Source organism: Peromyscus leucopus, chromosome 1 (assembly GCF_004664715.2).
Source record: "Peromyscus leucopus breed LL Stock chromosome 1, UCI_PerLeu_2.1, whole genome shotgun sequence".
Taxonomy (NCBI): domain Eukaryota; kingdom Metazoa; phylum Chordata; class Mammalia; order Rodentia; family Cricetidae; genus Peromyscus; species Peromyscus leucopus.
Window position 1 is genome coordinate 55,816,363 of NC_051063.1, and position 14,082 is coordinate 55,830,444.

The 14,082-nt window shown below is 50.8% G+C and overlaps 1 protein-coding gene and 1 long non-coding RNA gene across 3 annotated transcripts; one reads left to right on the forward strand and one right to left on the reverse strand.

Annotated features, from left to right (window-relative positions):
- Positions 1–127: 127 nt before the first annotated feature.
- Positions 128–6,496, reverse strand: Men1 (menin 1). 2 transcript variants are annotated; one of them, XM_028853734.2, is made up of 10 exons: positions 6,399–6,496; positions 5,563–6,023; positions 4,473–4,681; positions 4,193–4,321; positions 3,581–3,621; positions 3,411–3,498; positions 2,545–2,681; positions 2,049–2,184; positions 1,534–1,698; positions 128–1,353 (listed from the first exon to the last, which is right to left on the reverse strand). In XM_028853734.2, coding segments are annotated over exons 1-10 (1,851 nt in total). In that variant the 5' UTR covers positions 6,401–6,496; the 3' UTR covers positions 128–870. The 2 variants fall into 2 exon arrangements, with proteins under 2 accessions (XP_028709567.1, XP_028709568.1); XM_028853735.2 differs by having other exon boundaries at positions 6,387–6,491.
- A 212-nt stretch (positions 6,497–6,708) lies between these two features.
- Positions 6,709–13,244, forward strand: LOC119088372. Its single transcript, XR_005092044.1, has 3 exons — positions 6,709–7,037; positions 8,862–9,009; positions 12,708–13,244. It is a non-coding gene; the product is annotated as an uncharacterized LOC119088372 (long non-coding RNA).
- Positions 13,245–14,082: the final 838 nt, after the last annotated feature.

Sequence of the window (14,082 nt, forward strand, 5' to 3'; positions counted from 1 at the left end):
TCTTCCCCACCCGGATTCTCGATGCGCTACAGGTGCGGAGCGTGAAGTTCAAAATCCAAAGGCACAGCAAGTGGACGTCCACTCCCCGCCCCATCCTCGACTTCCCAGATGAAACACGCACACTTTTTTTTTTTTTAACAAAATGTATTTATCTTCCTTGAACTAAAAAATAAATCTATGTACAAAACAGGAAGAGGCTGGCCCTCCCCCACCCCGTGCAGATTTCCTCCCGGGACCTCGGGGAGGTTCCCAGAGGGTTGGAAGAGGTCCTGCTCTGTTCTGGGGCCAGTTTGGTCAGGAAGGGGGCGAGGCTCATTATTCACAGACAAGAGTCGAAGCTTCGTGTCCTGGACTGTAGGGTTAGGGAGGCGAGGAAGCGAAAATTTCCAAATTCAGGCAGCAACAAGTTCTTTTGGGCTGGAGACTGGATTCCCCAATGATGGAACTCTAAAGTGTGGGAAATCTACCCCTAGGGACTGAATGGAGTCCTTGGTTCTCAGGTTTCCAGGTAGCATCAGTGTTCCTGGGCTAAGGTCAACCTCAGCCCCCAAGTGGGAGGAATACCAAACTGCTCAGGCTTGACTAAGGTTCCTTCCCATGGCGGTCCATTGAATTTCGGGGGTTGGACCTTTAAAGATTGGTTGCATGTACCTACATTGAGGTTCCAATTGGCCGGCTGGTGGGAGATGAAAGCTAAATTCTAAGAGCCGAGCCACAGCCTAAAGGAGCGAACTGAAGGTTCCCAGTCACTGCAGGACAGCTCTGGGCCCCCAGGACGGTGGGTAGTCTGGGCTTGAGTTAGGGAATTAGGGTGAAGCCTGCTGAGAGTGAGGGCAGGGCCTGGGGCCTGGTCAGGGAATCCCCAACAGTTCAGAGGCCCTTTCGCTGCCGCTTAAGGAAAGAGAGTGTGTAGTCGCTGGGTGTGGACACTTTCTGTTTCTTCATCTGCACTTGCGACTGCGCCGTGAGCTGCAGCTTGATGGCGCTCGAGTTAATCTTGGTGGCCACCAGCAGCTCCTTCATGCCTTTCATCTTCTCACTCTGGAAAGTGAGCACTGGGCCCTCCGGCGGTGGCGATGCCGCGGGGGCTGGAGCCTGAGCAGTACTGCTGACTTCGGGGCCACGGGCAGTACCTGGGACAATCCCTGGCGTTTTCCGAGGTGGTCCTGACCCTGTACTTTGCCCCGAGCCCGGGCCCTTGTCCAGTGCGGGCTTCTTGGGTGGGGGTGGCTCCTCGGGTTTGGACTCCCGTCGAGGACCACGCCGACGGCCTTCTCGGGCTTCGTCCCCCCACGGTTCTTCAGCCTCTGCTGCCTCGGCTTCGCGGCTAACTATGTGCACTTTCTGCCGTACCTGAGCAAGAGTGCAGGCCAAGGGAAAGGTGGGTCACCAGTGAGAACCCTGGCTCGGCCCTGGCCACCCCTCTGTCTCCTTTTGTCTGTACTCACACAGACAGGCTCGGCAATGATCTCACTCCCTACCGGCTACTGTCCCCACCTGCAGCTCCCGCCCCCCTGCACAGGGACCTCTCACCTGTCCCTCAAAACGGCCCAGGGACTGCACAAGGAAAGTGGCCCAGCCTACATGCAGCACTGGTGTGGGGCTGCCCTCCTCCCATTTGCAGATGCCATCATAGAATCGCAGCAGGTGGGCAAAGCACTCTGGGTCCTGGAGGGCAGAACCTTGGCTCTGGGTGCCCTGAACAAGAGGGAAGATGGAGAAGAGATCAGACCCGGCTCTCTCTGGGCAAAGCCCTGGTTTCAGTTAAGGTAAATGCAAGCCAGGACCTCCTTCCTTTTATAAAGCCCACCCTTGGTATGCATGCACGGAGAGGAAGTATCCCTTTCCTCACCTACAGCCCAGCCCAGGTGAGGACCTGGCCATGAAAGAGATGGACATCAACCTAAAGGCTTTAGTTCTCAAACACCCTCAAGTCCCTTAAACCCAAACCCATGCTATCGGCTCCAGCCAAAGAGACTCCCCAGTCCTGCCCATGCAATCCAGTATGCCTAGGTAGGAGGGTGGACCAGTGGAGTCCTGCCCTTCACCTGGGCTTGCTCCCCTGGCCGCTCCTCGCCTGCTTCTAGCAGGCTGGCTGCTTCTTTCAGCAGATTGGGAATGACGTCATTGGCCACTTCAAAGAATTCCTTGTAGATCTCCTCATCCTCCCGGCAGTAGTTGTAGCTGTGAGAACACACAGGATTCAGGTTGACCATGCCCCCACAAAGGGACATCCCACTTTCTGTCATCCAGACGATGGTGACCATGTTAGCTCAAGGTGAGATGAAGGAGTGGGATGTAGGGGCTGGACTAGAAATTAGGCAGAGACAGGGGCACCATAGATAAGACAACTGACTATAGAGCAGAAGAACTTGGGCGGGGAGCGGAGAGAAGCAGAGGCATAAGCCTCTTCCTGGGTAAGGGCAGCCTTGGCTGTGTGGGGCTGATCAGAGAGGGGCAAGACTTGGGGCAGGTCTCACTCCTGGACGACCAATTGGAAGGTGACAGAAGGACAGGCTGGAGGCCCTGGCAGGGGATCCTCACTCTTGGATGACAGTGGCAGTGTCGGCCCAGGCCTGCAGAGCCTCGCGGACATTGCGGTTGCGACAGTGGTAGCCAGCCAGGTACATGTAGGGGTAGATGTGCTCATCCTGGTAGTAGGTCTTGGCCGAGGCAATTCCCTGGAGGGTGGAGCAGAGGAACCTCAGGGAGGCGGCCCCCAGCTAGCACCCTGGGTTAGCACAAATGCCTCATCAGTGGTCCGCTACCAAAGGAGGACCCCAAAGAGTCCTCCCTGACTCCAATCCTAGCTTCATTCCCTGCTGACCCCTCCTGGTGCTCTCCACTCTCTCCCACCTCCATCCCAGGCCCGAACCTACAGACAATACAGTGGTGACCCCATAAAACAAGGCCTAGAGAGGGGCAGGGCAGCACTCAGAGCCAGGGCAGGTCTCTTCCCCACACGTTCCTCTACAAAGACTTCCAAGGCCAACCACCCTCCTACCACACTGAGCAAGCTAACACCTCTCCAGTGCTCCCACACGCTACGCCAGACAGTGAGGCAGGCTGAAAACAGGGCTGGCGGGACAAATCCAGGCTCCGCCAGTCCTAGGCTGGAGGGCACTTCTAAAATCCACAACTATCCTCATTATACATGTGTCTGATACAAAGTAGGGCGGGAAATACCCTCCAGCACACAGTTCTTCTTCTTCTTCTTCTTTTTTTTTTTTTTTTTTTTTTTTTTTGGTTTTTCGAGACAGGGTTTCTCTGTGTAGCTTTGCGCCTTTCCTGGAACTCACAGAGATACACCTGCCTCTGCCTCCCAAGTGCTGGGATTAAAGGTAGTGCGTTTTTCACCTACCTCCTCCCAATCCCCAGAAAAGAGTTGCTGTTTTCTGAGATGCCCTCACCTTGTGATAGAGTGTGAGTGGGTCTGGCCGACCAGGGGTGGGCTCCAGCTCCTCCAGATCCGCCAAGTTCCCTAGTGCCATGGGGTACCTAAGAAGAGATAATAAACCCAGGCTGTCACCCAGGCCCCTGGCTCCCCCAGGGTCTAGTCTGACCACATCCCTCTACTGACCTTTCCAGATGTCCTAGGTCATATAGCAGCCAAAGCAGCTTCTAGAGCCAAAGGGAAAGAGGTGTGAGTGAGGGGAAGGGAGCCGCCTATCAGGTACAGTGGTGTCCAGAAGCAACAGGGCCCTTCCACCAGAGAAGAGCCAGAGTTCAAGACGCAGTCCTTTCATAAAGCAAAACCTTTCATGTCTCAACTCCATTCTCCCTTGAGCATTGAGAAAGGCCAGTCCATTTCACAGAGGGGGAAGGGGGCCTGTGCAGAGGTGAGCCCTGAGAAAGGCCAGTCCATTTCACAGAAGGGGAAGGGGGCCTGGGCAGAGGTGAGCCCTGAGAAAGGCCAGTCCATTTCACAGAAGGGGAAGGGGGCCTGGGCAGAGGTGAGCCCTGAGAAAGGCCAGTCCATTTCACAGAGGGGGAAGGGGGCCTGGGCAGAGGTGAGCCCTGAGAAAGGCCAGTCCATTTCACAGAGGGGGAAGGGGGCCTGGGCAGAGGTGAGCCCTGAGAAAGGCCAGTCCATTTCACAGAGGGGGAAGGGGGCTGGGCAGAGGTGAGCCCTGAGAAAGGCCAGTCCATTTCACAGAGGGGGAAGGGGGCTGGGCAGAGGCAGTCTGCTCACCTGCTGCAGTTGCAGCAGCTCCAAGGAGTCAGTGTGAAGATCAATGGAAGGGTTGATAGCACACACCATGAACGCCACCTCCATCTGGCGGTCACAACGCATGTATGATCCTTTTAGGTACAGCCAGCTCTTGGAAAGGCACAAAAGTAGACATCTCAGTCTGTTCTAGGGAATGGCAATTTGAATCTGCCTTCCCCCTTGATACATACACACAGACGGTTGATGGGATGAGAGGAGCGTGGCCAGGGAAGATAGGGAGAGATTGGGGGAGATACAATACCCGCTCAGCCACGCCAGCATTGACTGTCTGGCCCCTCCGATCTTCATTGCCTTTGCCATGCCAGGTGACCTCAGCCGTCTGCTCCCCATTGGGCCCAAACACCACCCAAGCATGATCCTCAGACAGGGCCAGATGGACATCACGGAGACCCAAGGCCTGGCAGGCCCCCACCACTGCAAAGGCCACGCCCGAGCTGTCCAGTTTAGTGCCTGTAGAGAAGGGCAGGAGTGAGAGCTCTGGCCTGGAAGAAGGGGGCCATGCCCCCCAACACCTCTCAAGCCTGTGTCCAAGCCTCACAAGCTCCTACCCATCATACTCCCCCTTCTCTTCTATGCTCAGGACCTCTCCCATTAACCCAACCCCAGCAGGAGACCTTCCTGGATCTCAGCTCCACCCAGCCACAAACTGTCCCTCTCTTTTTACATGCCGTACTTCTGTTAACATAATTTCTGTTAACATAATGATTTAACCCAGTATCTTACTGTCCACCTATTAGACTGTAACAGGGAGAACAAACCCATGACTCTTGAACCCCCCACTCGCCCACACCCTGGGCCCACGCCTTGACTAACATCTCTACACTTTTTTTCTGCTAAGCTCAGAAATAGCATCAGATTCTTGCTCAATACCATGCACCAGGAGCTGAAGCACTTTGCAAGTCCTAAGCCTTCTTGAGGTCAAGTCTGTGTTTCCTTTCAAAATATTTTCATAGGCATCATCTCACTTAATTGTTTCAAATGTATCCATCCCTTTGTCCTACGTCCCCAATCTGCTGTCACCCTCTTTCCCCATATGCTGGGCCACCAGATCCCTGTGGCTCATCAGTGGCAGGGTTGGGGGTGTTGAAGGAGTAGAGGGTAAGATCTGATACCAAACGATCAGGTTCCAGTCCCAGCCCCTGTCATTCGGACATTGGAATATCATTCCCCCTCTTCGGGAGTCTATCTCCACTGCTGCAAAGGAGAAAGAATACCTGCCCCACTATACAAGGTTTACAGGTCTCAAAGGGGCTGTAAACCATATTGTTCTGACAACGAGAAGAGGTAAGCCAACATTCGTTTGCTCCCCTGACCACCTGTCTGACTCCAACCTGTGATGAAGCTGAAGAGGGACTGGATGTGGGCACGGTCCTTGAAGTAGGAGCGGCTGAGGCTGTTCCATATGACATCGGACACCTTTTTGACCAGTTCCCGACTGGAAACGCCCCCCTCTCGAGGGTAGAGGGAGAGGTCGACAGCGCCGCGGATCTGGGCGGTGAATCGGGCATAGAGGGCAGCAATGATGGATAGGTCGGCCACCGGGAAGTAGGTGAGGCCGCCAGGAGGGTCGGGTGCAGGGCTGGGCTGGAAGGTGAGCTCGGGCACGTTGGTGGGGATGACACGGTTGACAGCCAGGAAATGCTCCACGAATCCCAAGACCAAAGAGAGGAGCACCAGGTCAGGCTCCTCTCGGCCCAGCTCCGCGGCGAACAGGCGCACCACGTCGTCGATGGAGCGCAGAGGGAACAGTGTCTTCTGGGCGGCCTTCAGCCCCATGGCGGCGGGCGGTGGCCTGCGGGCGAGCCGAGGGAGGGAGGGTCGGGCTCGGCGGGGGAGCCCCCTCCCAGGCTCGGCGAAGGCTCTACCCTCCGCCACAATTCTGCTACGCCAGCCGCTTCGTCCTGCGCTCACGGGCGGCGGCTCGGTCGCTGAGACCCTTCAACCAAGGCTGCGGGGCCTTCTTGCTCCTTACGATCCCGGGACCCCCAGCCCCGATGAGGCTGCGTCCCAGAGACCTCTCTGGGGACCCTCAAAGGTCACCCCTCCCGGTCCCTGTGACCTCTACCCGGCCCTCTGGAGCCTGTCCAGAAGGCAAACCCAAACCAGCCTCCCGCGAGTCCCAAGGAGAGTCCTGGCCTCGGTCCCCCGAGCCCACCTCCGCGCTTACATCCCACACAAGGCACCGCGGGGCCCGCCGCCTGATGCCTGCTGGGAAATGAAGTCCCGCGCCTCCTCGGGCCGCAGCGCCTGCCGGGAAAGAGGAGTCCTTACACGCCCCGCCCTCGCCAAGTCTGGAAAAAGATAAGAGAGTCAAGCCCGCAGTGGCTTATGGGAGAGGTAGTCTCACTGCTCCAGTGCGGGTAGGCTGAGATAACGCGCTACCTTCCTGAACTCCTCAGCTATTGGTCACTTTATGGTCACGCAACCCAGAGGTTCCGCAGTGCCACCTGGGAGATTGTAGTCCTGAGTCTAAACGCTCTAAGGCTACGGTGCGGTGCTGCCGTGTATATTATGGCCAGTTTGCAAGATGTGAGGGAAACTTGTGCTTTTAAAATACTACAAGGGTGCTGGAGACCTGACTAGGTTGTTGAGGGCACTAGTTGCTCTTGCAAAGGACCTGGTTCAAGTCCCAGTACCCACATTGTGGCTCCCCATCTGTAACTGCAGCTCCAGAGAATCCATGCCCTGCTCTGACCCCCCACCCAGCGCCGACATGGTGCACAAACATAAAAACTTGCAGACAAAACTTTGACACTAAAAAGACTTGCACAGTTGGACACATCAAGACAGAGACAGAAGGATCTTGGTGAGTTCAAGGCCAGTCTGGTCTTTATGCTAGTCAGGTATGATGCAATACCAGCCCTTGGGAATTAGAGGCCAGAAAATCAGGATGTACTGCAGAGATCATTCAGAGTTAAGAGCACTGGCTGCTCTTGTAGAGGACTCTGGGTTCTCAGCAGGAACATGTCAGCCTGCAATTGGGTCTTTAACCCAGTTCCAGGGATCCAGTGTTTTCTGTTGACCTTTGCAGGCTTCAGGCAGGCACCTTGTGCGCACACAAATGTGAAATAAAATTTAGAGGGTGAGGAAAGGAGTTCAAGGTCAGTCTCACTTTAGACAGGCTCTTGCTTTTTAGACTGACCACACACTCAGTGCTCCTGCCTCAGCCTCCACTGTGCTGGTGTTATAGGTGTACACTACCTGTTCACTACCTGTTCACATGGCACAAACTCCTCACCTTCATGGCCTCATCTTAACCAAGGACATCTGCAGTGACTCTGTTTCCAAAATGAAGTCTCTGTCTGAGACTAAGACTTCAGTATATGGGGCTGAGGAAATGGTTTTAGCAGATAAGAGCACTTTGCTGTACAGCATGAAGACCTGAGTTCATTCCCCAGAATTCACTTACACTAGCACTGTGGGGCAGGATCGGGGAATGGGGGGTGAGGGTGGGGGTTACAGACAGGGGATCCATGGGGCTTCCTGCCTGCCAACTTAGCTTCAGGTTCAGCAAGAAAGCCTGTGTGAAGGGGATGGGAGAGAGAGTGCCAGAGCAGGGTGTTTGGGATGTTTCTGCTTTCTGAATCTGAACAGGTCCTTGCACGGGCGCAAAGACATCACATGTACACAGAGACACAAGCTTTGTTTTGCTTTGTTTTGTTTTTTGAGACAGCATTTCTCTGTGTAACAGCCCTGGCTGTCCTGGAACTCACTCTGTAGACTAGGCTGGCCTCAAACTCACAGAGATCCAGCTCTGCCTCCCAAAGTGCTGGGATTAAATGTGTGCACCACCACTTGGCCTTATTTTGCTTTTTAAAAAGATTTATTTTATTGTATTTTATTATTTTTTATTTTTTTGGTTTTTTGAGACAGGGTTTCTCTGTGTAGCTTTGAGCCTTTCCTGGAACTCACTCTGTAGCCCAGGCTGGCCTCCAACTCACAGAGATCCGCCTGCCTCTGCCTCCCAAGTGCTGGAATTAAAGGCGTGTGCCACCACCGCCTGGCTCATTTTATAATTTCTAATCTGTGTGTGTGTGTGTGTGTGTGTGTGTGTGTGTGTGTGTAAGTATGTGCACATGAGTAGAGTGCTGCATGAGCCATAGGCCACCAGATCCCCTGAGCTGGGGTCAGCAGCTCTGAGTCTCCCGTGGGTGCTGGGAATTGAAGTTGGGTCTTTTTTGTTTTTTTTTTTTCTTTTAAAGATTTATTTATTATGTATACAGTGTTCTGCCTGCACATTTGTCTGTAGGCCAGAAGAGGGCGCCATATCTCATTACAGATGGCTGTGAGCCACCATGTGGTTTCTGGGAATTGAACTCAGGACCTCTGGAAGAACAGCCAGTGCTCTTAACCTCTGACCCATCTCTCCAGCCCCCGAAGTTGGGTCTTTTAAAAGACCATACTATTAATGACTGAGCTATCTCTCTAGCCCCTTAGTAAGCTTTTTGAGACAAAGTTTCACTACTTTAGTAGGACTAGTCCTCTGACCGCCGACCTCAAACTTGCTAGGTACTTGAAGATGTCCTTAAACTCCTGATCCTCCAGCCTTTACCTAGAATTTGCCACCACAGCCAGTCTTAGAATAACTCCACATTGCCACAAAAGGTCATTTAGCTGTTCTGTCTGACAGATTCGGTAAACCAGTCACATCGGAGTCCTGGAAATAACAAGGGTTGAGCACAGAAACCGGCTTTCCCAGACTGCGTTTGTCTGTCTTCTGTAGTGGGCGCCTGTAGTCTCCTCTACAACGTTAACACTAGGCGGCGCTCTGAACCCAGGTTTGTATTGATTCTGCTGTGGCCTTCAAGTCAAAATATCCTTAGTGGCAGGGAGTTGGTAGTTTGGGGAAGTGTAAATGCTTGTGAGTGGCCCGTGCTCTTGAAAGTTACTTCATACAGCTTTTTTATTTTCGTGGTACCTCCTAGGCTGTCGACTAGGATGCGGCTAAATATCTCCTTCCCAGGCACTAGCTGTCAGAAAATCATTGAAGCAGATAATAAATGCAAACTCTATGAGAGGCTTACGGGGCCAAAAGTAGCTGCTGATGCTCTGGGTGATGAGTGTAAGGGTTTTGCATTCGAATTAGTGGTGAGAATGATAAACAAGATTTTCCCATGAAGCAAGATGTCTTAACTGGACATCTTTAATCCCAGTGCTCAAGAGGTAGAGGCAGGTGGATCTCTGTGAGTTCGAGGCCAGCCTGGTCTGCAGAGCGAGTTCCAGGGCAGGCTCCAAAGCTACACAGAGAAACTCAGTCTCAAAATAAATAAATAAACAAACAAACAAATAAATAAATAACCACACGTCTTAACCCACAGCACAGTGTGCCTATTGCTGTTACAGACCAAGGGGAACCGGAGAGAGGAAGTGCAGGTGCATGGGGATGCCAGTCTGACTGTTCTCAGACGGGTTCTTGTTTTGTTTTTGTTTTTAAAAAGAGAGAAAGATATTTCTGGACCAACAGATACTGTGCCTCAGTGGTGGTTGGAGCTCAAAGGAGCTAGCAGAGTCCACAAGCTTTTCAATCTTTCTGAAGAAGAAGACATCCCCAAATGTTTTTAGAAAGCCCTTAAACAGAGAAGATAAGAAGCCTAGGACCAAAACACCCATGATTCAGCATCTTGTTACTCCACATTGTTCTGAAGAAACAGTGCACTAGGAAAATGAGCAGGGGCTGGAGAGATGGCTCAGGAGTTAAGAGCACTGACTGCTCTTCCAGAGGTCCTGGTTCAATTCCCAGCACCTGCATAGCAGTTCACTACTGTCTATAACTCCAGTTCCAGGGGCTCTGACACCTTCACACCAATGTAAATTAAATGAATATTCTAAAAAGAAAAGAAAATGCGGAGGCTATAGATATGCTCAACTTTTGGCCAAGAGTCTGAAAGAAGCCAAAGAAAAATGCCAGAAACAGATGTAGGCTGTCCTCGCTGAGAGCGTCTACTTCTAAATCTTAGTCCAGTCAAAAATAAGTCTTTTTTTGTTTGTTTGTTTGTTTGTTTTCTCTGTGTAGCTTTGTGCCTTTCTTGGAACTCACTTGGTAGTCCAGGCTGGCCTTGAACTCACAGAGATCCACCACTGCCCGGCTCAAAAATAAGTCTTTAAGACTAATAAATAAAGCCGGGCATGGTGGGTCGCACCTTTAATCCCAGCACTCAGGAGGCAGAGACAGGCAGATCTCAGCAAGTTCAAGGCCAGCCTGGTCTACAAAACAAGTTCCAGAATAGTAAGGGTTGTTACACAGACAAACCAAGTCTTAAAAAAAAAAAAAGGAACAAATACATAGTCAGAAAGAAAAAAGAAAGTGCTGTGGGATGTTCTGTATGGCAAATGTGTTGCTCTGATAGGTTAGTAAATAAAACACTGATTGGCCAGTAGTCAGGCAGGAGGAAGTATAGGAGGGACAAGGAGGAGAATAATTCTGGGAAGTGGAAGGCTGAGTCAGAGACACTGCCAGCTGCCACCAGGACAAGCAGCATGTGAAGATACCAGTAAGCCACGAGCCATGTGGCAAGGTATAGATTTATGGAAATGGATTAATTTAAGCTATAAGAACAGTTAGCAAGAAGCCTGCCATGGCCATACAGTTTGTAAGCAATAGAAGTCTCTGTGTTTACTTGGTTGGGTCTGAGCGGCTATGGGACTGGCGGGTGACAAAGATTTGTCCTGACTGTGGGCAAGGCAGGAAAACTCTAGCTACAAAGGACGGAAGGCAAGCTATCTAATACATTCATTTGTTCCACCAAGCTGGACTTATCAGAATCTTTTTTCTGTCTGTCCAGATCCTCTTTACTTGGGGTGAACACCCAACAACTCCCTCTTGTAAAATAACAATTCAGAGTCACATGGAATTATCTTAATTCCTTCTGAGGGTAGCAGCAGCACCCCTTCCTTAATGACATAACAATATACCACTAGATGGTCCCATGTCTAAAATAATTTATTTTTATTTTATTTGCATTGGTGTTTTGCCTGCATGTATGTCTGTGTGAAGGTGTAAAATCTTGGAGTTACAGACAGTTATGAGCTGCCATGTGGGTGCTGGGGTCCTCTGGAAGAGCAGCCAGTTATAGTGATATTTTATTTGTACTGAAATGTGATTTTATTTGTATGTTAATAAATAAAGTTGCCTGGGGGTCAGAGCTAATAGCAAGCCATAGCAGAGCTGGGCGTTCATGGTGCACACCATTAATCCCAGCACTTGGTAGGCAGAGCTAGGTAGATCTCTGTGTGGTCAAGGATACAGCCAGCATTGGAGACACAGGCCTTTAATCTCAATACCAACCATAGAAGATCTGGAGGGCTGTATAAACAGGCAGTGACAAGGCGGTCATGTGGTTGGGTTTACAACCAATGAGAAGGCAGAACAGAAAGTCTATATAAAGACAAACACACAGGAAGTAGGTCTCCCTTGGCTGAAGAGGCTAGCTGCAGCAGACAGGTAAGGCTCTTAGCTCTGATCTCTTGGCTTTCTTCTTTGCATTGGTTCTGTGCTTCTTATTTAATAAGACGGTTGGTTACATCTACAGCCAGTGATCTCAACTGCTGAGCCATCTCTCCAGCTCCATCTTTTTTTTTTTTTTCTTTAAGATTTATTTATTTAGCCAGGTGGTGGTGGCACATGCCTTTAATCCCAGCACTCAGGAGGCAGAGCCAGGCAGATTTCTGTAAGTTTGAGGCCAGCCTGGTCTACAGAGCGAGATCCAGGACAGGCACCAAAACTACACAGAGTAACCCTGTCTCAAAAAACCAAAAACCAAACCAAAACAAAACAACAACTTATGTATACAGTGTTCTGTTTGTATGTATGTCTGTAGGCCAGAAGAGGGCACCAGATCTCACTACAGATGGTTGTGAGCCACCATGTGGTAGCTGGGAGTTGAACTCAGGAGCTCAGGAAGAGCAGCCAGTGCTCTTAACCTCTGAGCCATCTCTCCAATTCCAGTCTTTTTTTTTTTTTTTTTAAACACTTATTTATTTAATAAAGGCACGCATGCCACAGTGCACATATGTCGAGGTCAGAGGACAACTTTCAAGACTTAGTTCTCAGGCTGGAAAGATGTCTCAGTGGACCTTACAGAGGACCCAATTTTGATTCCCGGCACACACATGCTGGCTCAAATCAGTCTGTAACTCTGGTTCCAGGGGATCTGGAACCAGATCAAAAAAAAAAAAATTAAAAATGTAAAAACTTGGAAACAAGAGTAGGATTTGTCTGGTTTTTTTCTGGGTGCCAGGGCAGCAGCCATTACTCCAGTTTGATGATCGATTGCTTTAGGTTTTAAATTCTTAGAGGCCTGGACATCCCTTCAATCTGCCCAGCATCTCCACTTGGACTGTCTGTTCCCCAGTGAACAGAAGAAACATTTCCCAAAAAGTCTGACAGCGTTTGTCATTATCAGTTCACCCAAGTCTTTCTAGAACCTCTTGGGAGGTAGGGTTTATGTTTTTTTTAACTGTTCATCTTGTTCTGCAGCTGCCCAGTCATGGAAACCCTGGCTAAGAACAAGCAAGACACCTGTAAGGCCTCCCCACTTCCACAGATGCTTACCTGTGTGAAGACTGGACTGCAGAGGCCTTAGCAGGCCTTGGATCCACTCCTACACTCTCCACAGACTCTGCCTTCCAAGTTGCCTCCTGCCAACTACAAACCTGAACTCTTGGAGCCTCTGATGCTGGCTGGGTTTGCCCCCAGGAGATGGGAGACAGAAGGATTGGGTGCAGAGAAAAGAGAGAATTCCCTCCAGGCCTCCCTTCCTGTTCAGCCACAGCCAAGGTCATCTCGGGCAGGCCACAGCTGTCACGTAGCACCACTGTGTCTTCCTATGGAGAGCACTAACCCCCCCCTCCGCTGCTAGGGTCCTGGAGTGCCACCCTCCTTGAGGAGGCTCCCTAACACCGCCCACACATCTATACGCCAGCTCTCATTATCAAACTGTCCTCATTTTCCCTATTTGAGCATGTCATCTGATTCCTTTTTTAAAAGTTTTTTGAAATAAACTTTCAAGATTTATTTATGTATTTATTTAGTATCTGTGCATGTGCAGTCTTCATGTACGCCTGGAGGGGGTCAGATCTCATACAGGTGGTTATGAGCCACCATATTGTTGTGTGATACTTTGTGTTCTGACAAATAAAGCTCACTTGGAGTCAGAGGGCGGAACTAGCCACTAGTTGACCATAGAGGTTTGGAGGACTGTAGTGCTGTGGGATGTTCTGTATGGCAAATGTGTTGCTCTGATTGGTCAATAAATAAAACACTGATTGGCCTGTGGCTAGGCAGGAAGTATAGGCGGGACTAACAGAGAGGAGAAAAGAGAGAACAGGAAGGCAGAAGGAGACACTGCAGCCACTGCCAGGACAAGCAGCATGTAAAGATGCCGGTAAGCCATGAGCCACATGGCAAGGTATAGATCTATGGAAATGGATTAATTTAAACTAAAGAACAGTTAGCAAGAAACCTGCCACGGCCATACAGTTTGTAAGCAATATAAGTCTCTGTGTTTACTTGGTTGGGTCTGAGCGGCTGTGGGACTGGCGGGTGACAAAGATTTGTCCTGACTGTGGGCCAGGCAGGAAGATTCTAGCTACACTGTAGACAGAGAGGAGACAGGAAGTAGTAAGGCCGGGCTGAGAGAGGATCTTGGCCCTTTTGGATGGAGGAAGGGAAGAGGTAGGAAGCAACTGGCGGCTGCTCTCTGTTCTCTGATCTTTCAGGTTCTTACCCCAATATTTGACTCCCAATTTTTTATTGATAAAGATTAATTAGATTTATGCTTAATCTGCCATCCAACTTTTGGGGCACAAATTCGTGAAACAGCTGCTTGCCCTTGGCTTTGCAGCCTCCAGTA